This window comes from Pleuronectes platessa, chromosome 18, assembly GCF_947347685.1.
Source record: "Pleuronectes platessa chromosome 18, fPlePla1.1, whole genome shotgun sequence".
Classification (NCBI taxonomy): Eukaryota; Metazoa; Chordata; class Actinopteri; order Pleuronectiformes; family Pleuronectidae; genus Pleuronectes; species Pleuronectes platessa.
Genome location: NC_070643.1, coordinates 7,232,172 through 7,257,054, shown reverse-complemented (window position 1 = coordinate 7,257,054; position 24,883 = coordinate 7,232,172). Strand labels below are relative to the sequence as shown.

At 41.3% G+C, this 24,883-nt stretch overlaps 1 protein-coding gene across 1 annotated transcript; it reads left to right on the top strand.

Annotated features, from left to right (window-relative positions):
- The first annotated feature begins 1,963 nt into the window (after positions 1-1,963).
- Positions 1,964-24,444, top strand: lpcat1 (lysophosphatidylcholine acyltransferase 1). The gene is made up of 14 exons (XM_053447229.1): positions 1,964-2,193; positions 10,169-10,308; positions 10,657-10,871; positions 11,986-12,098; positions 12,184-12,244; positions 17,649-17,707; positions 19,430-19,464; positions 19,675-19,729; positions 19,921-20,003; positions 20,216-20,341; positions 20,738-20,891; positions 21,817-21,915; positions 21,987-22,128; positions 23,041-24,444. Exons 1-14 carry the CDS (start codon positions 2,107-2,109, stop codon positions 23,172-23,174), a joined length of 1,503 nt encoding a protein of 500 aa, XP_053303204.1. The 5' UTR covers positions 1,964-2,106; the 3' UTR covers positions 23,175-24,444.
- The last annotated feature ends 439 nt before the right edge of the window (positions 24,445-24,883 follow it).

Sequence of the window (24,883 nt, the reverse complement as noted above, 5' to 3'; positions counted from 1 at the left end):
CCTCTAATGGTCAAAAATACATATTTTATCACAGTTAAGAAACTGAATTCTGACATTTTGTGAACCATGATTTCCTTTAACCCCCTGCACATTAATCACAGATACAATCTACAAACATCTGCTTGACTTAATAATCATCTTTTTTTCCCCAATATTTCTGTTATATTTCATTGATCACAACTTGTTGTTTAGTAGCTTATCTGAATATTGTCAAAGGTTCTGCAAAATTTGGTCCTCAGTTACTGAGCATTAGTTGTATGTCAGTCTTCCACACGAGGGAGCCAAAGTCTTTGCTACGTTCATACAGGATCCGGCCTGCTTTTGAAACACACAAATGTCTCTTTGATGCCCTCTTACTGGCCAGTGTTAGCCTTCGTAAATTGTTCCTGTCATCCTCTGGTTTACACAAATCAGTATTCATCCTAAAAAAACAACAAGAGAATCTTCTGTTGAAGGTTTTCTCTTCTGAGAATCTAACTGTTGCTCTATAGCCAGCACTTGTATCATTGTGTTACCTTTGAAAGCCAGAGAAAGCACAATGCACACAGCAACACTGACAGACTGTGAAATGCAAACAAAGCAGCCAAAGAAACCTGTCTGGTTTGAAATGTGTTTGGCAACAAATACTGAGTCTGAGCCTGCCGCCCTGCATGAATAGTTCTGATTAATATTTGCTGAAGGAGTTACAATTAGATTGCTTTAATTTCATCTGAATATGGATTTCAGAGGGCACATTTTTGCTTTTATTACGGCATTTTACTGAAGCACCTGACAAACACATAATAAAAGAGAGATAGATTTTATCCTACATCCTGTTACAAGTTGGTAAGACAGTTTTTCCTCTTCGAAAGACCTAAAGAAATTCAGCAGTTATCTTTAGTACCGGTAGTTACAATTCAGCGAACAGCTTCGTGACTATAGAGGTTTATGAGATGAACACGTGCATATTTGGTTTGGAGCTGATGAACCTGTCGGCCCGAATGTAGATCTGGCGCCTGCGGCTGTAAGACAACAAAGTCTGTTTTAAAGGAGCAGTCGCTGTCCTGTAGAAAATAAAAATTGATCTGCAGAAATGGACAGTGTAGATCAAACGCAGGAGGAAAATCTAACTTCAAATACTTTCTGAATATAACCAATGGTCAATCACCACTGACATCTCAAACACAGACACAGACAGTGGGTGCTTATCATCTTATTGGCTGCCTGGTGTGTTTGTGTGTGTGTGTGTGTGTGTGTGTGTGTGTGTGTGTGTGTTTGCTGGTCATGCCTGTAGTGAAGTTTCAAATGTAAATTTGAGCACTTCCTTAAACACCCTCCCTCCCCTTGATGATTTCTGTGGACTTGTTATTGTAGTTTTTTACACAATTTGCTGATTTTATCACAGGATCATGGCACATTATTCCTCTCATAAGAAAACTGAGCTCTCACTTTATTAGGCACACCGCTTCTCTCTTCGTGCAGGGTAAAATGCTTATTTATTTGCAAACAATGTTTCAAATAGGTGTTGAGATCAACTTAACAATCATTTTGGATTCAGGTGGTGCTGTTTAATTGTCTTGTAGTGTACAGCGATGGGTTTCAGTTGACAAAATACTAGAAACACTTGTTTGGATGCAGCACAACTGGAATCAGGAAGATTTAGCCGCATTGACAAGAGCCTTCGAAATTCTAGTTTAGTCTAGTTAGTCTAGTTTTTCCCGCTTTGTTGCAACCGTTCTTCAAATGCAAAGAAGGAAGCGGCACCTGACAGGGGCCTTTCAGGGGTAAAACCTAACAGTTTTACTGTTTATTTATTTTATATAACACACATAATACACACGAAATTATACAGATTCATTACGGGTAAAGTACCTTTTCAACGTGACCCTTAAATAATACAATTATTATTGAACGTTGAACTCCTGATGCGAGACACGTGAATCTTATTTTGAAAGTCACCACCGGATGCTGTTGGTGGGCGGTGACGGGCGCGCTTCTCCTCCCTAGTCCAGCATCAGCGCCTCTGCTCCGGGGAGAGGAAGCTGGAGTCAGCCGCGGTCAGGACCACGTAACACCCCGAGACATTGTGGACACACCTCATCCCGTCGGTGTGAAGGTTTGTCCGCCATGAAGTTGTCCAACACTCGCCCCTCCCGAGTGGGAAGAAACCCCTTCGTCCACAAGCTGAGATTCACCATGACAGAGAAGATCAAGGTAAGACACTAACATGCAGGGAAACTATTCTGTGTTACACTGGGGATGTGTTATGGTAACACTGAAGGACACAGCTGAAAAAAGAAAAGACAGGGAGAAACTTAAAAAAAACAAAAAAGAATGCGAGCCACAGTGTTGTTCCTCTTTGTTGTGCTGTTTGCCTTAAAGGAGACAAAAGCAATGTGTTCAACTAAACATGCATTACTTCTGCAAAGTCTCCCCACAGACCAGACTCTCCCTGAGAGCTGCTATAATACACACTGGGAGTTAAGGTCTCAGCTGAGCAGCAGTTTATTTATCTCACTTTTATTTTGGTAACCCTGTGACATGTAAGTGCCATGCTGATCCTCCACTGTGTTATCTGAACCATGTGGTGTCATTATGTGACCAGCCACTACCCCACATCTCCCTGGATGGATTTACACACATGGATCCCGATTGACTACATTTGCATGTCAACGAACTTGCATCAGAGTTTGAAGCCGTGCACGTCCACATTCTGCTGAATGCACCCCCGAGCAACTCCAGCCCATACATTGCTGTACCATACCTGTCACACTGGTGCATGCCGATCAGGGCAACATGCGCCCGACCTCCTCCCACATTCTCCCCCTGTCAGTCGACACTTCTCTGTTTCTGGCTGTTTCTTTTGACTCATCCAGTTGAGTGTGTTCACACACAGGCACACAGTGTTCTCACTGGGTTGCGAGCACTGGGGTAAACAAGCTGATGGCTGGCCAAGTTTCATATGTGCTCATTATACAGAGCGCGTTATTATCATAACTCACGGTAGTCCCCATTAGAGTGGATCAGTTTTCAGGATGTCACACCAGGAGTGACTTACGAGTTGGTGAGTCAGGTTAAATGCAATTTTTGTGGTCTGTCTAGTTAGGGACATTCCAGGTGGGGAAGCCGTCCCGACTCGTACTCAGACATTGTGAGTCCCATTTAAGGTGGAAGGGGAGAAATCCTGCTGGTCGTGGTGCACATGGACCCCTGTGGCTACGTCCTAAATCAACCAGTGAAATCAATGGAATCTCTCCGCTGGAGGATGGCGTCCTCATCAATCAGCCGATGAATCAATGGGGTTTTATTACTGACAGGGTGACACATTGCTAACATGGTCGGACCGACCAGCAGATGGGATAATACCACCTAGCCTGGGGTTGAGTCTTTATTCTTTCCCTACAGAAACAGTCTCTGAACCTCTGAAACTAGCCGGTTACTTTGCTGTGGAAGCAATTGTACAAACAGACAAGAGGAGGAAGTGCACTCCCTCTGCTCTACCCCCATCTGGTGCATCTGTTTCCCCACAGCCTCAGGGCCCAGAGGTGCCTGCTTTCCTTCACAGGGAACCACACAGAGCACAAGGCACAGGAAATTAGCCTCTGCGTTGGCACCGACGGCTCCCAACAATGTTCCACTGAGACAAGTTACTATTTTCCCGGCACTCTTTTATGAGTTTGTTTGGTTCTTTGTCAGTTTTCCCGCTGGAATGTTGTAGTAGATTGTAAACAGTTGTGTGTCTGTGCCGGAAGACAGCGGCAGTCCAGCGAATGTAAGCTGGACCATGTGTGTGCCTGAGTCAGTTTCACACCTCGCGCCGCCTCTGGTGTAGCGGCGAGGTGTGTTTTTCCACTTTCACCAATGGGTGTGTGTACTCAGCTACAGATACTCAACTGGTGGACACACAAACAAACACAAGCTCGGCCTGAGCACAAGTGGTACTTCCTTCATGCCACAGGCTTTAAATGCAGATGACTGCATGCCGTGCATATTTTTCAAGGTGTGTGTCTGCTTGAGAATCCCTGTGTTTGTTATGTTAGTGCTGCCACATGCAGAAGCACATTTCTCCTCTCGGCGTGTTGTCCTCCTGGCAGTATTTTGGGTCCAACTTCTAGCAAACAGGATAAGCAACAATGCAGGTCCACTACATCAGCAAGAAGAACAGACAGACAGACAGACAGACAAACAGACAGCAGCACTGACTCACACAGACATGACTACAAACTTGATTGGGTCCCCCTCTCAGATATCCTTACATCTATGAAATGACTGACATTTTTGACATCTAAAGGCCTTTGAAAAATATATTCACCAGTTAGGTTTTTTTATTTCTTATGTTTATTCAGAACGGAGTGGTTGGGAAAGAAAAAAAGCACACAAAAATAATCCAGGAGCAGCGGAGTAATCAGAGAGCAGGCATTTCATGCGCACAACTAAATATCTGAGTGCAAGTGCATAGTTTGAGCACAAATATAAACATAGGCAGCAGCTATTTGAGTGGGAGCACAGGGCTTTGAGTGCGAGCAGCATTCCACAATCTGAACGTGACCTCACTAAATCCTGCTCTCAAACTGAAAGATCATGCTCCTGAGTAAAGATAAAAAAAAACATTCATTAATAAAGTGTATAGGTATAACCAGGGGTGTTGCACCAAGTTAAGAGAAGGAGGCATCTGCCTGTGTCCTCGAGAACAGCTGTTTGAGGTTAGTCCACAACAGCAACTATGGGGAACCCCCCTAAATTCTGTGATCCGCCATATACAGAGGACTGTTAGGAAAATCCCTAATCATGCCACTAGCTTTCTGCCAAAGGCTTCTTTATTGTGGAGCAGAGGTCTTCAACAGGGGGTCCGCGACCCCTAGGGGGTCCGCGGAGGTTCTACAGGGGGGTCTTGAAATGTTTGGTTGATAAGACAATTTTTTATATTTTTTATAATGTTTGATTTATTTTCTAACCAATTTTTTTCCACAAATTTAAATGTCTTTAAATAAACATTAACATGCATCCAACATATTGAGAGGCTGATTTGACCCTCTGCCTGACAACCTCCATCCGTCCAAGGTTAGATAAGTGGTGTGCTGCCCATCAGGGTCCGACATCTCACTGATGTGGGAGTATGTGTGGCATCCACAGATGGCTTGAGGATTCCCTGTCTCTTCTACATGTATGTTTAAAATAAAAACATAAATCTGTGAATTACTTGAATAGCTCAGTGTTGTATGCAAGATGTATGTTTATAAATGGCAGTGGCATGGCCAACCTGTACCGTGCACATGTTTAAATTAAAAACATGAATATATGCACCTGTGTTATATTTGAATGGCTTAGTATTGAATGCACAATAACAGGGTAGCTATGTTTATATATCGCACTAGGCACAGTTTAATATAAAAAACATTTTTATCCAATCTATATAGTAGGGGGTCCCTGCTCCATCTCTCCACCAGTTTGGGGGTCCTTGGCCTGAAAAACATTGAAGACCCCTGTTGTAGAGGTTTGTCTTAATGTGAGAATGTATATTAAAATAATTGTGTATTTTCTGTTGTGTTTCTTTGGGTCCAGTTTACTTCGATGTAGTCCCCCCCCCCCCCCAGGTCCCTTTTGCAGAGGGCCCCCCCCAAAACCTTCATGTCACCTCCTGCCACGTGGTCTTCATCTGTACGCCTGCAGCCGTGGTTTATTGAAAACAATTAGCCAGGAGCGATTAGACCTCACCACAGGGTGTAGAGCAGTTAGAAGCATGCTGGGCCATGTTGCTCAGGGGAGGTGGGTGATTTGTTGCCCGGTAATGGAATAACAGACAATTGTGTCTAAGTGCAGGTCTGAAGAAAATCAACTTTTAGCAATCGGGACTAACATTCTCATTTTAATATTTAACAAAATAAGTCCATGTTGACATTAGCAACTATCTTTGTTTTGTTCGCCCAACAGTCCAACATAGTTAATTTGCTTTGACAAAAGAAAAGCAGCAAATTCTTACATTTGAAAGCCTGGAACCATCAAATGTTTTAAATGTCAACAATAAGCTGCTAATTAATCTTCTCCCAATCAGGTTATTGATTAATTGAATAATACTTGCACCTCTAGAATCAATACAGAACATGGTTAGCATGACAGCCGATCCACCCTTCCCCCAGTGGCCAGTGGCATCAGCCCTTATCACCTGTGGTAGCATTGAAAGGTGACACAGTATTCCATGCTCACTTGCGAGAGACGTATTTTTTTTAAATTGTCAAGATTAATTCAACTGTAGAGATATTCTGACAAGATCCCAAAACACTGGAAACCTACAATTCCTATAAACTAATTTATTCGATCCTCCCAACCATCGTTCGAGCTCAGATAGTTTTGCTCGGTCTTGTTATCGTTTCCGGTTTCAACCACACGTTTGCTGGAAAGTGTGCAACAGGCTTCGAGGAAAGTTTTCTCCCATTCAGTGGGTGTGCCAGAGGTATTGCCCAAACAGCAGTTATATAAATCTCTTAACCCTGAGGGCAATAAAAGGCAGTGCACATAAATTATTCTCAAGTTCTCTTGAAATGTGGCAGCTGCTACTGAACATTTTGGAAAACTTATTTGTTGTAAGTCTTTTATTTTGGAGTTGTTAATACCATATGTAAAAACCTATTTAACCTTAATTTACAGCTGCCATAGTTGCAATGTTTGATAATCACAAAAGTTTTCTACATTTTGTCCAGTCTGAACACAGCTCTGGTTAATGCTGACTTTTTTTTTTTATTCAATCTCCTCCTCCTCCTCCTCCTCCTTCTCCTTGCCATCCAGTCTTTATTTTGGTTTACCTTTGATAGAAAATTTATTATAATTGTGGTTACATCAGCATGACATCACCAGGATTATTTACTCAGACCTAAAGAAAAGCCTCTTCAGTGGTACATGAGACATTAGACTACACATTTTAATGAATTGGTAGTTTTCAAGTTTAATCAACAAAAAATGCAGCATTTAATTAATTCATCAAAACATTTCAAGTAAGGTTTAAAGAATGATTTGGTTTTGCAAAACACATTACATCCTTTTGCTGCTGTATGACTGAAGGCTCCCTGCAGGTTCAGCTTTACCTCATATGTCCCTTCTGCTTGGTGAGGCCCCGCCCCCTCAGTGTGTGTCTGCCCGTGCAAACTGTGCATTTACAGCTGATGCTATGTGTCAGATGTTTGCCTTTTTATGTGAAGCACTTGTGTGTATATGTTTGCATTAGAGTCCAGCTGACTGACTGGTATCGTGTTGGTGTGTGTTGGTGTGTGTTGGTGTGTGTAGACAATGGAAGTGCTGCGGAAGATGCCTTAATGGGCCCTGACAGCTTTATGGGTGCCATACGTACAAGCAGAAGGTGTGTGTGTGTGTGTGTCTGTGTGTGTTTGTGTGCGAGGAGACAATGGGACCATCGTTGTTTCCTAGAGTCTCCTGCATATTTAACGCACAGCAGAGAGGCCATCATAAAATCTTCCCCGTCAGGTCAAAAGACATTTGCTGCTCTTTTGTCTACACAATCAGGATTATAAAACGGGATATTTGTCTTTTGGCATTTGTACTGTTTATCAGTTTGGTGATTTAATTGTAATGGGTCATCATCTCCTTGGATTCAATGGAGATCGAAAGTAAATGAATTATAAACAATGAAACACTGATTTTTTTTTTTCATTGAAGAAGCTGCCATCAGCTCTCGCAATTAAAAAAAAAACTCCCATTAGAGCCACAGAAGCCATTATACAACTTTTATTTACAAACAGCAGCATTGTTTATGACAAGTCAAATGATCTTCATGTGTTAAATTGACGCATGGCCCCATTACCAATGTTTTTCTCAACGCTGCAAAGGAGAGGAGGCTTCTGACAGAATGCTATATTTGGGCATCTGATCTCTTAGATAAGATAAGATAAGATAAGAAATCCTTTTTTAGTCCCGCAACGGGGAAATGTGCAATGTTACAGCAGCCGAAGACGTCACATAAGAAGGATGCAGCACATGGGTGAGGGGAAACAATGAAATAGAAATGTACAACAATATATAGAAAAAATATAAACGTGATTAAACCGGTATATACAGTGTAAAGAAATATATTACGTGTCAGAACTTGTACAGTTAATGGATTGCACATAAACGTTTAAATTGCAGAGAAATCTTTTACAAATGAATATAGCACAGTGAATATTGTACATTTGAGAATGTTAAAGTGACACTCCATAGTGGGGTTGCATGTAGTTTACAGTTAATGGCCCTAAAACCTTTGAGTGGATTTCATATTGGAGTGAGGACGTGTGATATGAGTGAGCCCAGCTTACTGAAGTGTATTTTTTATGGCAAAGAATTCAAATCATCAGCCGTGGAAGGGGCTGCTACTCTCATAAAGCACTGGAAACTGCTCGCCTCCACCCTGCCCCAACTCATTCTCATGCCACCCCCCCCAAGAGAAAATGTCAGCACATCCTCCCGAGACGGATTCGTTAAGCTCTGGTGATGAGTGTGCCGCGCGTCAGGTGGGGGGTGGGGAGCGGCGTTAGGGGCGTCATAAATCAACCCCATTACTGTTTATTTATTAATACAGGACCCGCTGTGTGCACCTGGGCTCATCCAGGGAGAGAGATGCAAAAGGAAGAAAGGGAAGACAGGGCAGGAAGAAGGAGGAGGGGGTTAGATATGATTCCCCAGAGGGATGACAGAAAGCCCATCAATGCAAAGTAGGAGGAACACAAGTTGAAGGGTGAGCAGCATGACAAATGAAGGTGCAGCTAAGCAAATAGACACAGGGAGTGAGAGATTGATGGATTGATGGATGGATAGTTGGGGAGAGGGATTCCCCTGGGACCACAGATTACTGTAAAGCAGGCGTGGAGGCGGATGAGAGTGGAATGAGAGAGAGAGAGAGCACATAAAAGTGCCGGATGAGGAGATCCAATGGGGTCTCGAGACAAGGAGGAGGAGGGAGCTTTAAATATCACACAGTCCGAATATACACTGCAGGCCTTGACATTTTGACCCTGTTGGTGCACACACATGCACACACCACACACACACACCCCCGAACCTCTCTCATTACACAGTAAGAGAAAGGCCATGACATGCCGGTCAGCTGACTTCTCGACTTGTCTGTAGATTGAATAAACTTCATTTCAGTGACAAGACTTAAACCTCATGACCAGAGGATGAACTCAGCCATATAAACAAAGTATCAAAGCATTTTTCAGCAATTAATCGCTTCTTGAATTGCATTGCGAGAGTAAGACGGAGTATAAGGACCACTTAAAGGGAAACATTTTGTGATTTCGGGAATTAAGGTGTAATTTCACATGAATATATCAGTGGATCAGTCACCTTTGTCAAAATTAGGAATTTGGATCTTGTTAATTTCTACTTTAGTAGATTAATACATATTTTGGTTTATAAGCACCTCATTATTATAAGTATCAGGACTTTTAAAAGATTTAGTAATAAGCCGTCTATTTTAGAGAAAGAACTTGAACACTCTTCTTTGCCGAGCTTTGTCTGAAAGGGGACACATAGTTTTGGATATGATAAAATGATCCCCAGAGGATGAAACTTATCGACTCTGGTGACATTTATCCTCTGAAATATATAAACATCTGCTAAGTGGACTGACACAAACTTTTGCACAGATGCATAGAGACAATCTCTCTGAACCATCTGCAGGTGTCTGATGAGGAATTGGCCTTTGGGGAAATTGGCTTATATTTGGTGTCTTTCAGTGTAGACACTTTTTAGATTCACACAACTGATTCTACACATTCACAAGCAGAATCAGTAGAGATATTTGACTGACTGCACTTTCTTCATTTCAAAAATAAATCTTCATCAATATTTGCTATTAGTAGGTATCTTGTTATTATATAAACAAGTAGATGTCAGACATATAAGCCTGTTAGCTCCGGGGATGCCTTACCAGGAAGGTATGGTTAGAGCATGACCGAACATGACCAACCTGTCCTGTTGACTCTGTTGGAATGTGTGTCTTCTCTTCTTGACCCTGTAGGATGTGCAGTCCTACTTTTATTGTGTACAGTATGTGAAAGACTCATTATTGTTTGACATTGAAAAAGCAGTGGGATGGCACTAATGTGACTATTTATATCTTTATATTTATATCACATTATTTTGACCTTTCTCACATACACACTCACCCGTCCTCTGTCTGCTCCTCCGTCTCCTTCAGATCGGACTGATGTCGGTCACAGTGTTTCCCGTGCGGCTGCTGCTGGTGTCCTCCTTCATGCTGCTGGCGTGGCCCTTCGCCTTCGCAGCCTCCCTGGGACGCTCCGAGTTTGTCCTGGAGCCACAGCCATGGTGGAGGAGGTGCGTGTGGAGACAGGGTTTGGATTGAGGAGCATTGTGAGGACGTGATGGCGGTCCTCACCTCTGCAAAGGGCGGTTAGATGGTTAAGACATTTGAAAGTTCAGGTTAGAGTTAGGACAAGCGGGTAATGCAGTATAAATTGTGTCCTCACAACTTTAGAAAGACAAAGTGACCTTGGGGGATACTAAGACAAGAGGGGATTACACAACACCATTCTGACAGACAGAGCTGAGCAAACAAGCATTCTGTCAACTACAGGATTATCTGCTGTTTGTTAGCGTCCACTGAAAAGGACTCATGTGTCGGCTGAGGTTTCAAAGTGCTAATCTCTGCGTCAACTGTCCCAGGTTTATAGATCTGTGTTTACGGGTGATCATGCGAGCCATGTGGTTTTGCGGAGGCTTCCACTGGATCAAGGTGAAAGGGGAACCCGCAGCGCCCTCTGAAGTTCCCATCCTCACCGTGGCGCCACACTCCTCCTACTTCGATGCCATCCCCGTCACCATGACCATGTGCTCCATCGTGGCCAAACTGGAGAGCGGGAGCATTCCCATCTGGGGCAGTGAGTTGGACATATTTACATCGACAGATTTACTGAAATGAAATCAACAGAGCGGTTAATGTGCCTTAAAGACCTGCAGCACGTTTCATTTAATGCAAACTGCAGGAACATGATACAAACGTCTGTGTAGAAAGACTGTCATAACAAAAGAAAGTATGCTTAAGTGTATCTGAATAACATCAGTAAGATTTTTCCTCGCTCATAAAGAAATTCTAAATCACTGTAGTGTGTTAAATGAATAAATTGATACGTTGAAATTGTTTGGTTAAAAGTTAAATGATCTGGGTTTATACGTAAAAAAACAAACTATATTGAATAACAGTTGTTATTCATTTAGGGATTTTTTTAGATAAGTTAGCTGCTCACCGAACCATACAGCGCATTCAGGCACCATGTTGCACGTGGGAGTAGATATGATTTCAGGACAGTCTCAAAACGATCATTTAATATTTCTGCACACAAAACATATGTGTATGTCCCTGAATAAACAGATGTGGATGCATTTTATCGGGACAATTAACTGCATTTAAATATGATGATTTATCTGTAGAAAAGTCAATTAAATAACATAGCGCATTTAAAATATTAAAAAGTCATTATTCTGTGTTTTAGAATGAATAAGGATTAGATTTTGAAAGAAACTGCAATAGAAACATCGACAGTAAATAGAAATAAAAGTTTAAGCAATTTAAAATTTCTATCACCGAAACAGTATTTGAGTTTTCCTTGTCTAAAAACCATCATGTTTACTGTAAACTCCAGCAGTGCCTCATCAAATTTGTGTAAATATGGGTGTGTTTTGGTCCTGAGCGAATATTATATTGTACAACACCTCACTGGCTCCCTCACTGCTCCACTTACTGTGGTTTCAATATGAAACCACAACATTTTTTGAACTCCAATCAATGTACCTTAAAACATTTTCCCAACATGACATGAAACTTCAGCAATAAATGTAAATCAGGGGAGTGATTATTAAACGCTAAAACTTTGTCAGCTTTTCTTGTAATTCAAATTCTCTGAGGATGAACTTAACTTTCACCAATCTTGTTTTCACTTCATTGTTCTGACGAGCATCTAAAGTCTGACTCTTCCTCATCTCCCCCCCCCTCAGCTCTGATCAACTACATCAGGCCAGTGTATGTGTTTCGGTCCGACCAGGACTCCCGGAGAAAAACTGTCGAGGAAATAAAGCGGAGAGCGCAATCTGGAGGGGAGTGGCCTCAGGTATATGAATATGAATATGCACACATAGTAATGGCACACATACACACACACCTCGGCCACTTTAATGCTTATTTGTTTCTTCCAGATCATGATATTTCCAGAGGGGACGTGCACCAACAGGTCGGGTCTCATCTTATTCAAGGCTGGTATGTGTTCAGACCCCTGACCCCCTCTGTCTTTTCCAGGTGTTACTCATGTTGTTGGACCCTAAAGCTGTTCACACAGTAAAAGGGAGTTAGGGTAAGGTTAGGGTTGATTATTTGTGAGAATAAACCTGCCTTTGGGTGCTTATTTCAGTTGGCATTGTCCTGCCCTCCCTCTTGCAGCCTGTTACTGTTTTCAACATCCTCTTCACTATGGGACTCAACAATAGCAACCATTCAGATAGTGACCTACAAACCAACAATGGCTAACGTTTCAATAACGATTTGTTCCTTATGTCGACGCTCGGCCAGAACGACTGGGATATGTTCAAGAAATACAAAGTAGCCAGAAATGAATCTAAGTCAGATTCATGTCTTCTGCAGAAGTTGAGACATGTGTATGTTTATATAGAACCTTTCAAAATAGACCGTTTTAAAGTGCTTCACAAAGAGGACAAATAAAAACAATAAAATTTCAAATCAAAGGCAGCAAATGCAATGATACAAAATCTAAAATCAAAGACAATAAATAAATTAAATGTAATTCAGGGTAATGGCATAGAATGAAATAAATGGTATAGAATAAAATAGATTGATGCTACAAGTTAAAACGTTCTATAGATATATACAATGGAAACATAAAATGATGTATCATCACTAAGGTTTTATTATGAATCAGTTAGCAAACAGTTGCTTCTTTAAAAAAGCCGGGGGGGGGGGGGGGATGTACCGTAAATGCTGAGCGTCAACTGACTCACTACAAAAGCTCCATGAAGCCAAAGGAGCTGCAGAGTTGGGTCATCCTGTGTTTCCCTTTTGGTGAATCACCCCGATAAATCCCGTTCATACAATCGTTGTGCTTAATCTTCCATTTTCCATAATTATACCCTTGTTTTAGTCTGAATACAAAACCTAATCCCTAAGTTTTAGGAGCAGCCACATATTATCTTGGGAGGTACTGTTTTAGTATTTTTCTTGTTCGGCATCCAGAGGATGATTTATATGGATGTTTGTTCATGGATCACAATTTCACATTCCCCTGACATTTAATCTGGCTTCATCATCAGATTAAAATTTAATTCTGCCCCACCCTCTTGTTTATGACCAGATACCAGAAAATCTACTGACATCAACCTAAGCCATACTTTGTGTTGAGTGGTAGTTAGAACATGTTTTTAGGAGCTGGAAGAAACAAATATGAAGGTGATGAAAATCCTTTTGAACTAAAAAATAAAGTGGTGAAAATGTGGCGACGAAGTAGCTGATTTGATTAAAACACTTGTGATATGATAAAAACAGAACCATGTTTCAAACTGGGACTTTTTTTTAGGGTGGAATTAACAAAAATGTGATTGTTTGTAAATGATGAATGGAGAAACACAGACTGGTTGATTATCAGTTTAAAAAAAAAATGCACATAAGTTTATAAAATCCAATGATAACGAATCACTCAATTTTGAAATTAATTAGAATTTTCATCACCTCACAACTGTTTTAATCAAACCAGCTTTAAATGAATGAGATCCCTTGATAATCCCTCACTCCATTTTTCATTCTAACATGCAGCTAAACTAAGTGGGGGATTTTGGTAAATGTTATACTTGCTTAACATCATAGAGTCGTACCTGTCAACACACTGATGTCAACATTTAGCTCAAAGCGTCGCCTCTGCACGGTGTAACAGAGCTGCTAGCACGACTGTAGATTCTAGCGTGTCCGCACAGTGTGTGTGTTTGTGTGGGTGTGTGTGTGTGTGTGTGTGTGTGTGTGTGTGTGTGTGTCATCCCTCTAGTTTAGTCACATGCATCTGATGAGCTTCTCTTTGAATCAACCCAGCTGTCTGCCCTCCACACGGAGTGACTCAGAACTGATCTGTCTGAGTGCTGCCGAAATGTGGGTGACCTGCACCCAGCACTGTGTCTTCATGCATGCAGATGATGTGCTTAGGCTGCTGCTGCTCATGATGCACCTCCTGTGTTGACATGGCGTCGGCCTTATTTAACCTACATATACTGTAACTAAACAGGTATTGTTTCAAATGTAGGATGAGGAATTATCCCATGCACCCATTTGAAACCTGTGGGGGAAAACCACCGATCGGAACAGTATTTGGTTGGGGTTCATGGTCAGTTCCAGCCAGGGGTGTGTCTGTGTCCTCATAGAGCGACCATGTGGGATCACTTAGTTCACTATTCATTTCCTGGACTTGTAAATGATTATTAATTCATGGAGTCTGCTGCAGAGCAGCCAAGTCCAGGTGTAGATGTCTGGCCAAATTAATTTTCTACCTTGCCCAACCGGCTTTGAGGTTCAGGGTCTCGCTAGAGGACACCTCAAAGGGACGCCAAACTGTTGCACTCATCTTTCTGTGCTTGTTTTTCTGCTCCACTCCTCTTTGTGTGTGTGTGTGTGTGTGTGTGTGTGTGTGTGTGTGTGTGTGTGTGTGTGTGTGTGTGTGTGTGTGTGTGTGTGTGTGTGTGTGTGTGTGTGTGTGTGTGTGTGTGTGTGTGTGTGTGTGTGTGGTGAGGCATTGTTCCCCTGCCTGCAATAATCCCCTTTCTTCCAGTCTATAACTCTGTCATTCCCAGTAAGCCCTGTTGGTCACACTCCGCACTGCTTTGGGTGTGTATGTTTGTCCGGCTTGATCTGCCTGTTGTGTGGTGCCAGTGCTCTCTGGATGTGTCTCCTCTGGTTATGTCATTTCACTGGCTCCGAGCACAACAGAGAGAAAGAGTGTGTGTGTGTGTCCAACGTGCACGGTCCCACCTGTGCATGACCTTATCAACAGATACCTCCAGTTTTTTTTCTCATTTCAAAAGGCCTTTTAATAGAGCTGTTACGTTCATCCTCACCACTCTCTCACTGTCTGTCCTCTCTCTATAGTCACAATATTGATCATACGTCTACTCAATGTATTCACTCTAATGCTCCTTCATGTTCTTTCATAGTTTCATGTGGGACCAGACTAATATGTGGGGCAGATACTATTTTAAATTCCCGCTTCCTTCTTGATTGCAGCTCATCAGATTTAACCTCCTCAGATTTTCCCTTCATTTTATTTTGATCTGATTCGACACAAGGACGTTGTCTGATGTGGAAATTAATTCAGAATTTTAAAATATGAACAAAAGCTGAAAAAATATTTTTGGCCTACACAAGTTCCTGTATGAACAGTCGTGTGATGCAAGAAGAGAGCTTAGAAGAGAAATATACAGATTGATCACCCAACTCTGCCGTCTTCATTAGCTCTGCACATCATTTTTGCATTTTTAAGCTCATTGCTGTGGATTCATGGTCACAGCCCTGGTATCAGCAGCTGCAGGAAGCCGTCCTCATGGAAGAAGCTCTGATTAACCTGTTGGGGACTCCGTGCACAGAACCAAAAGGCAGATAAATTGCCACAGGGTAGATATGGAAGAGTGCGTGCCTTCTTTAATGTAAACTTTCAGACTTTTCAATTTAGTCAGAATCTAGAGGTTGAGATCAAACTAAACCATGGTTCTGAACATTCAGACCAATAGCAGGAAGATAAGAAGCAGATCATGAAAGTTGCCCAGGCTCACAGGATTGCTTCCAGTCTTTGACTCCAATGATATTATGTTTAAACGACAGTTATTTAATGTGATGCGTTCAAACTGTCGAATGATGCACCTGAAGTCGGTGATTCTGGTAGTGACATTATGATATTACAATGAGATTAACAAGTTCATTCATTTTCTATAACGGAAAGAACTTTTTTGAGTAAAGTACATGTATACAACAGCCGAATAGACAACAAGCTGACGTCAGGCGCACTCCCTTCCCCCAATCAATGTCAAGTTTAGGTAGAAGCAGCCCACATAGGTGATAGCGACATGTATGTAATTTACAATGTGAAACAACGACTAACCAAATCAAATGTAAACAATGTAACAAAGACAAGAACCTTGGTTCGGAACACGGTCTCTGTGTTAACATGTCCGATGATTGAATGTTGGATTTACAACCCTCAGGTGAACACTGACTAGACTTCAAATCAAAGCTGATTTAGCTCTGCTTCTACTGGGTGTGTAAATACTATTCACTTACACAGTCGCCCAGATGTCTTTTAAACTTCTCTCAACGCACCTGAGTGGCCGAAAAAATGAATTGACCTTATGAGGTTTAAGCCTTAATCTCATTAGTAAGATAAAAAGATCCCGTTCTAATCTATTCAACGCTCACCCAGTGGCTTCAATAGAGCTTTGTCCTGTAATAAATAGTGTATGAAACCTCTACGGGCTCGTCTGTCGTCAGCGGGACATTATAGACTTTGAATAGAGACGCTGTCTGCGAGGGTTGGGGGTTAGCCTGAGGCTGTGAGCCTGTCACTCATCTCAACCAGGACACGCCACTCATCCCAAGTCTGTTGAAGCCAGCGGATTCTTCTGTTGCGTGTGGAGCATGTTAATGTGCAAGTGTGTTAGAAAAAAACCCATAAAACACTCACTCCTGCTCCGGGACCTTTCCATGTCCATATCACAGTATCCTGTGAAGAGGAAGTAGAAAGAAAGATAAAAGGCTCAGGACAAACTCAGAAACAGTCAATAGACACTAAGTTTATATGTGTGTTTGCACTGAAGGTGGCAAAATTCATACATATATATATCTTTAGATATTGATAGAGATTTATCTATTAAATTATTTGATTTCTCCTATTTTTTTTACCACTTTTATTCTACTCAATTGTTTTTAACTTTGCTTTCAGATTTTAAAGAGTTTTCTTGAAATTTAGTCTCTGTGTTGTTTTTCTTTAATGTCTCTGAACAGTACCCTGAATCTAACGCGTATGAAAGGGGATTTATAACTGTTTGCCTTTCAAAAAAAAAAATCAAAAGCAATTGTCACAAATTTTATAAACCTGATTTGTATTGGCTATTCCACAAATTCTCCATAACAATATGAACACATCTCCTTTTAATAATTATTTTTACTTTTTGTATAACTTACACATACCTCTCAGATCATATTTGCTCTTTTGTATTGAAACTTTGTTCAATGTCCTGATTTAGATTTTGCTCTGAACATTATTTGCATTATTTATAAAATACTAAATCATTACAGTTTATAGCATTGGAATTTAGAAACATGACATCTGTGTGATAATAGTAGCCAGCCTTATTAATAAAACAGATTTCTGTTTTTGTAGTAATACAATATTATTTATTGTCACTTAGTTATGTAAGGAAGTATAAGTGTGCAAGGCTCTATAATATAGTATATTTACAGGATTGCTATATTTGCTTAAATATAGTCAACATGTCTTCATGTTATTGTGTGATCAATAAACCTAGGTATTGTGTCTCAGTTTCATTTACATTTTTGGTCTTTATGTAGTTGACATTTCTTTCTTCCCTGCTATTGTTTCCTCATCTCTTGTCTCTGTCAGGTGCTTTTATTCCTGGACTCCCAGTGCAACCAGTGGTCCTACGCTACCCAAACAAACTGGTAAATACCCGACGTCCAGTCCTCCCCTTCCTGTTACACTCTCAGTTCAAAGCGGTGACACCAGTAACCTTGGGCATAGTTCAAGTTTAAAAAAACACACAAACTGATACACACCTGTGATGTAATGGTTTCTTTCCCACACATTAGTGTGTGACTTCATTTTCAAGTGGGATGATATTTCATTCTCTTCTTTCTCCATCTCTCTCTCTCTGGCTCTCTCTCTGTCTTACACACACGCTGGTGTCATGTCTCTTTCTCGCCACTTCTCCTCGCTCGCTCATGAATTATGTAGCTCCTATTACCTAGTTTTTCTTTGTTTCCCTAGAAAGCTTTTGTCACTGTTTCCCCTTGTGCTGAGTTTAGCCACTGTGGTGACTACAGTGACAACGTGGCACTACAAGGCAGTTAGGTGAAGGGAACACAAATTCACCGCTCCGACAGAGCAACTTGTCCTCAGTTTGTATTTTCCTCTCCAGAACCTTTTATTTCCTCACCACCAGACATGTTTCCATTCCATCTGCTCCTCAAAGAGCCGTGCAACTACTGGCCCTCTGCAACTGGAAATGGAACTAACAGTAAACAAGCTGCAGCCAGCCACAAAATGTGAAAAAATACACAAAATACTGATTGTTACTGAGCCAAATAAAAACACATTGAGCTGCCGCCACCTCCTGAATCTACGGCTGTGCGACTGCAGAGAGCGTGAAGAGAAGCTGAAAGCAGCCAGATGTCTTGCATGCGCCTGTTGTAAATGTGATGTTATCTGAACAGGCTCAGAATCAACTGTGGGCTGTTTGACAACAACTGTGCTCACACATGCTGCTTGGTTGTCTAAGTCCAAGCAGATGGATCAAAACACATTGATGAATTCAAGCTTTTGGTCATTTTATTCTCTTTTTGCCTTATTATTTACTAGAGCAGTGGCTGTTTGGCCTGTGGAGATTCTGGTTGCAGCATTTTTCCGAGACTGTAAAAGTGACCTGCAGTAATTGAGCCACGGCAGGTTAAGACGTTCTGCAGGATTCAGTTTACATAAAACCCTGAAGCTGCTCCTTCACCTGTTTATTCAAAGTCCAGTGAAGCTCGACTCAGTGCACAGAACCCTGAACTGGAGAATCAGTTGCCGTTGTTGTCAACACACCAGTTGTCTTGATCGGCAACGTGTTGATGAGTCCCAGTCGTTTATTAATATTTAACTTCTAGCTTATCCAAGTCCCACCACATTCGACACTGCACTTTCTTTGACAAGAGATTTCTGTAATAATTGATGAACAAATAGAAGAAGGTAAATATAAAGACTCCTGGAGTGACAGGTAACCATTAACAGTTTGTTCTACTTTGCCAAAGGGGGAATTTAACAGAAGATCATGTTCCTCTTAAATAATCACATTGACCTTTTGTGCACATTTTACTGTCTGGTCAAACAGGATTTTTCTGAAATGTCAATGAAGAAAACAACATTTACTTCAAGAACCAGAACTATTCACAAAGGAACGGTTTCTTTCACGCTTCATCATGTTTCACTTCAATCACGAATAACAGAATCTGAGAAGATGTGTGCACTGGTTAAGAAGTCAGGAACTAGGCCAGAAGTATTAGAATCACAGTATTGAGGCACTCATCAGCAGTAATTTTATGTGTGTATGTGTATAAATATATAATGACTGTGTCCTTGCTGTTTCTGTGTTTTTCCTAAACCTTTTTTCTCCTTCCTATCCACAGGATACTGTTACATGGACATGGCAAGGTCCCGCAGCGTGAGTGTTTTTTCTTTCACTCACTTACATGCTCCATACAGAACACATACACACACATGCATTATCCACTCGCTTCTTATAAACACCAGTGGCCTGTATATGCTGTACAGGGACTTATTATCCCCAGTACAATTTACCAGGACTGTCACCGTCCTTCATGTTGTCTTTCTCTTGGTAAATAAGGACAAATCCATTCCTTGTATCTTCCAGGTTCAAGATCCTATGGCTCACTCTGTGTCAGCCTCATAATCCTATAGAGATCGAGGTGAGTGGTTCAAGAAAAAAAAAAACATTATTTAAAATGTTTCCAAGATTGAAGAAATATTAGATATAAATTAAAGATACTGGCCATATGTTGTAAATATGATATGTGTAATGACATTTTAATTACACAGCAGATCAGCAGACAGTTTCATAACAGGGCAACATGATGAAGCTGATGTTCTGTCTCCTTAGTATTTGCCTATTTACACACCATCAAACGAGGAGAAGGAAAACCCGGCCTTGTTTGCCAGTAATGTCAGAAAGCTCATGGCCAAGTAAGTGTGTGTTTAAGTGTGTGTGTGTGTGTGTGTGTGTGTGTGTGTGTGTGTGTGTGTGTGTGTGTGTGTGTGTGTGTGTGTGTGTGTGTGTGTGTGTGTGTGTGTGTGTGTGTGTGTGTGTGTGTGTGCGCACACGTGTGTTTGTGTGAGTGTTTGATCATCTGACAAACGTTAGGTCCTCGTGAACACTGTTCCCTCCCTCCCAATAGGGCGTTGGAGCTGCCACTCACAGACCTGTCATTCGATGACCGTGACATCATCCTAACACAGGGCCCGCTGCGCATTCATGACTACAGCGGCCTGCTGGAGTTTAACCAACTGGTGTGTCGCTCTGGGTGAGTGGAGGGAGACAGGATTGACTGGTTGGACTGGGTGAAGGAATGGGTTTCAATTATTCAAAACTATCAGGGGTGTGAAGATGAGGAAACACTGACACCTAATGGCAGGAAGGGATAAACACACACAAGGAGATGTTTTCTAGTATGAGGGAATCTTTATAGTGCGAGAATCCAAGACAAGAGAATATATATTATAAATATTATTCACACTTTGTCTTTTAGATATTTTGAGTATTTTCTGTAATTGTTTTGATATTGTGGTTACGCATGTGGGTTTTTAACAGCTAAACCATGTTTCCATACACTCAGCACATGTGGTTAACCATGCAATTATCCCATTGTTGCAATGTGTGATTCCTATATATCTGTGTTTACTTCTTTAAACGCTTACAGACTGAGATCAGGAAGCAGAAACGAGCTGCTAGAGGAGCAGCCTAAGAGAGCCAGGAAGCTGCAGGGGGAGCGGCTGAGTTTAGACGACTTCGCCCGGGTCCTCAACCTCCCAGTTACAGACTCACTCACACAAGTCCACAGTTTCTTCGACCAGGTAAACACCAAAGGGATCCATCCAACATCATCTGTGTATCACATGCTAAGAATATTATTGAACGAGGGTTTTAGAACCACGTCTTATACAAGTTAAAAGATCTGATATTTAGCTGAGGGCCAGTGTTTCTTACAGTGTGGCAGTAAAGTAGCTTCAATCAACACATTTTCTCCCAGAGCCTAAGTCCACCAAAAATCTCAATAGAACAGTTTTATGCGGTAGTAGTAGTAGTAGTTCAATCTTCATTTATCTTTTTCTTTCAGAAGAGGGTCACAGTGGCAGGGTAATAACATCCGTGGGAGGTCGCAGGAAGACTTTATTATTGCTTAGGTATCTGGGCTGAAGTAGCCATTGACTTATTTCAGTTCTGCTTGAATTGCTATGGACTGTTCCTCTGTGTGAAGTCGCAGTTTTTAGATTTTAAGGTCTTTCCTTTTCTCAACACAGCCAACCAGCCCACACAAGATATAAAATATTGCGGGGACCCCGTCATGTATCTCTCTCACAATTTAGATAAAGGTATTTTATAATTTCAACAAAGAAAACCCATATATCATGGTATTGTAAATGAGAGAATGTGGAAACTTTTCATGGACCCCTGGCAGTGTGCCACGGACCCTCCCATTTAAGAACCACTGCTCTGAACCACTAAAACCTTTTCCTCTTACAGGTGATTCAAGTGAAGGTTTAACATGTAGAACTGGACCCAGTGACTCATCAGCTCCCCCCTGTGGAGAATGTGCAACATATTGCTGAAAGAACTTAGCATATTTTAAATCAGTTCACCTGTAGATACAGTTGAGTTTAAATATTTATATACACATATATACATAATATTGCTACAATACATGGACCCTAACATGTTTATATAGGATCTTACTTGTCCCTCTGACACTCCTGCTCACTGAGATCATTTTGTTTTCAGCGTGGAGATGGACAGATAGACATCAGACACTTTGTTATCGCGCTGTCCACTGTTCATCAACCATCAAAGTCAATGGAGACCCTCAAACTGGCCTTCAAGGTGAGCACGCTTGCAATCTGGTTTGACCGCGGCTTGAAATGATTGCTCTAAACACACATGTTGCTGTTCAGATGTATGAGAGCGAGGAGGACGGGGACGTCCAAGAGGAGGACCTCGCCACCATCTTGGAAATCATGCTGGGAGTGAAAGAGGTGGAGCTCTCGGGTCTGTTTTTATCGCTCGACAGACCTGACACAGAGAGGATCACATACGGTGAGACCCCCGGTCGTGGTGCTGCAGAATTTTAAAACATCAGCACAAAACTGTCGGATTAATCGCAGTGTTGTGGTTCATATGAGCCTCCTGCACAGATGATTGACGGCATGATTGTTCCCTCTTCCTCTGTGCTGTCACTTATCACATTTGATTCCTCCTTGGCTTTACTGAAGAGGATAAGAACAGTCTGTTTTCCTGTTTTGTTTTTTCTGTATCCACCATCTGTCTTTTCTAGAAACCGTCAATGCTTCTCTGTGCACTCGTTCTTCCTCTATTGTCCTTGTAAAGCGATTTCTACTTTAAACATGAAACAGGCCAGCAGATTGTCCATCTGCACATACTGTGAAATGCCTCATTTAGAAGAATGGAAGTTGGTAATCTTCTCTGTAATGATGCGAAATCATCATGGTATTTCTACCAACAAAATAAAACTAGTATGTTGATGTTACTGAGCTTCCCACAGAATTGATAGAATCTTTGTCCGCAGCGGGGGTGACAGGTACAAAGACTAAAGAGCCAAAGACAAGTTTCTCGTGTGAGAGAGAGAACTGCTTTACATGCCACTGTTGCAGCTGAAGCTATGAAGTCTGACTGTCTGCGTGGATGTTAAAAACTTTATGGACGGTAGCGTGACTGTGAATTGAGCAGCACATATTTATACAACGTGACAACGGACATTAACACCAAGATATTGATTTCTTATGTTATGAGAGTGTCAACTTCTCTTTTTGTTTCATTAGGAAACTGTGTCAGGACAAACTAGAATATGGCGGGCCGACACAGTCTAGATAATTAATAAGAAACACTGTGCTACATTGCTCCTTGAATAAAATAAAACAATTATTCCACTTCCCTGTTTAAGTTCACCGACAGTAGTAACAACGTTTCTATGTTTGACCCTTTTTACAGATGAACTTCGTCATTTTATAGTGCAGCATCCCCGCTTCGTCCTGGAACATCTCGACTTTAAAGATCATCCTCGCAGATTCGGCGTCGGCCAACAGAAGAGCTGCAACGGCCACAACCACGACAAAGACGACTGAACGACGAGAAATCCAACCGCTCTATTTACCGTTTGTGTCTGATGTTACAGGATCTCCACATGCTGCAGCTTGCCTAGCACCTCTGTGCCTTCATGTGCCAGTGGGGAGAACAATAAAGGTGTTATGAAGTGTAACGAAGGATCAGTGGACCACAGATGATGGAATCATAATCTCAGCTCCATAATTTCTTTCATCTCTCCTCTGAACTTTTTTTTTGTTGAGCCTTCCTTTGTTTTAGTCTAACGATAGAAAGATTTTTATGCTCTGTGAATACAATATTTATTTTGAATTTATTTTCTTATATATGAAGAACAGATTTTTAAGAATTTAGCTGATAAAAGGCAGGGTGCCTTTTAACCCTGTTGATGACCTTGTGTTGTGGGTTTAGTTCTGTGGTTGATCTCAGGCCAATGGCTAAAAACGCACATTTCCCTTTAATGCCGCTCCTCATTTACATACAGCACAACCACAGAAAACACAATTTCAGGTAAAAACAAAACATATATATATAGTAGATAATTCTGCCATGCTCAACATAACAGAACATTACATACTTCAGGCAAAAGCTGAAGAAAGTAGCTATTGAATCCACTCAAGCAGCTGTCCCACAGAAATAAAGTTTTGAAATGGATAATATATATTCATAGTGTCAGGGTATCCATTTCAGGAATCGCTCAAAGTTTATCTCAAAGAAAAGCCACTCCGGTTACAGTTATTTGTGAAGCTTTGCACACTAACAGGAGGGAGAATTACAAAGAATGGGAATCCTTAGTTTACCAAGAACTATGGGATAATAGCAACATATTTATGTATACGGGTGAATAATATAGGTAAAAAAGCAGTGGAGGTTATACACTACAAAAAAAAATGCTTGTGATGAATAAAAGGCTCAACATGTCAATATCAATGATCTGTTCGTATTACACTACGTTCTAAAGTGATGGTATATTTTGAATGGTGCTTTTATACAACTTCATCAAACGTCTTTGGTATGATTTTCCAAAGCTAGTTAAACGGTTTGAAAGTGGGCTAGTTTTTCTAAGAGGCTCTGAGTCTTTCTCTCTCAGTTGTAAAACCTCAGTCGAGAAGATAACTGCGCTTCCTCACTTTCCCTCAGCCTCTACGTTTCTCTGCCGGTTGAAATAGCGCTCTCTAATGGTTCATGCTGGACGTACGACTGCATTGTTCCTGTATGTAAGAGCCTATAATTCAGAAATCAAAGCTCTTGTTTATTTTTCATTTTTTACAAATAAAGTGCTTTGAGTTTTGAGCTGTTGCTGTTTTTGTGCCACTAGGTGGAGCTCTGCTTTCACACATTCACCTTGAAGGGGTTTGACTCCCCTCACACTGACTTACAGTATTTACTGTATGTGAATTAAAATAGTGGTTCTAGAATTTTATTAAAAATGTCTTGAAATTTAGTTCATAGCTTTATTCACCTACTCAGATCTATGATCTACCCTGAATGCCTTTTCTTAAGTTTTCTCTTTGCCTCTATCATCACATTTCTTCAGGCAGCCATTGCTTTCATAATGTTTCCATCTCTTCTGAATCCACATGGTGGTGCTAGTTCACCGAGCTCTTCACCCCAAAGAGCCCATGCACCACTGCCCACCTGACGGACAGGAAAAGCATTACCTCATCCCTTCCTTTCGTTCCTCCAGGTAAAAATAGACAGATTAAGCCTGGGCTTTGATGAGCGAAACCTG

Excerpts from the sequence above, each read along its gene's own strand:
- lpcat1 (XM_053447229.1), top strand. The coding sequence starts at position 2,107 with ATGAAGTTGTCCAACACTCGCCCCTCCCGAGTGGGAAGAAACCCCTTC. Across the intron at positions 19,730-19,920 it reads ATAATCCTATAGAGATCGAG|TATTTGCCTATTTACACACC; the intron begins GTGAGTGGTTCA and ends CTGTCTCCTTAG. Across the intron at positions 20,342-20,737 it reads CAACTGGTGTGTCGCTCTGG|ACTGAGATCAGGAAGCAGAA; the intron begins GTGAGTGGAGGG and ends AAACGCTTACAG.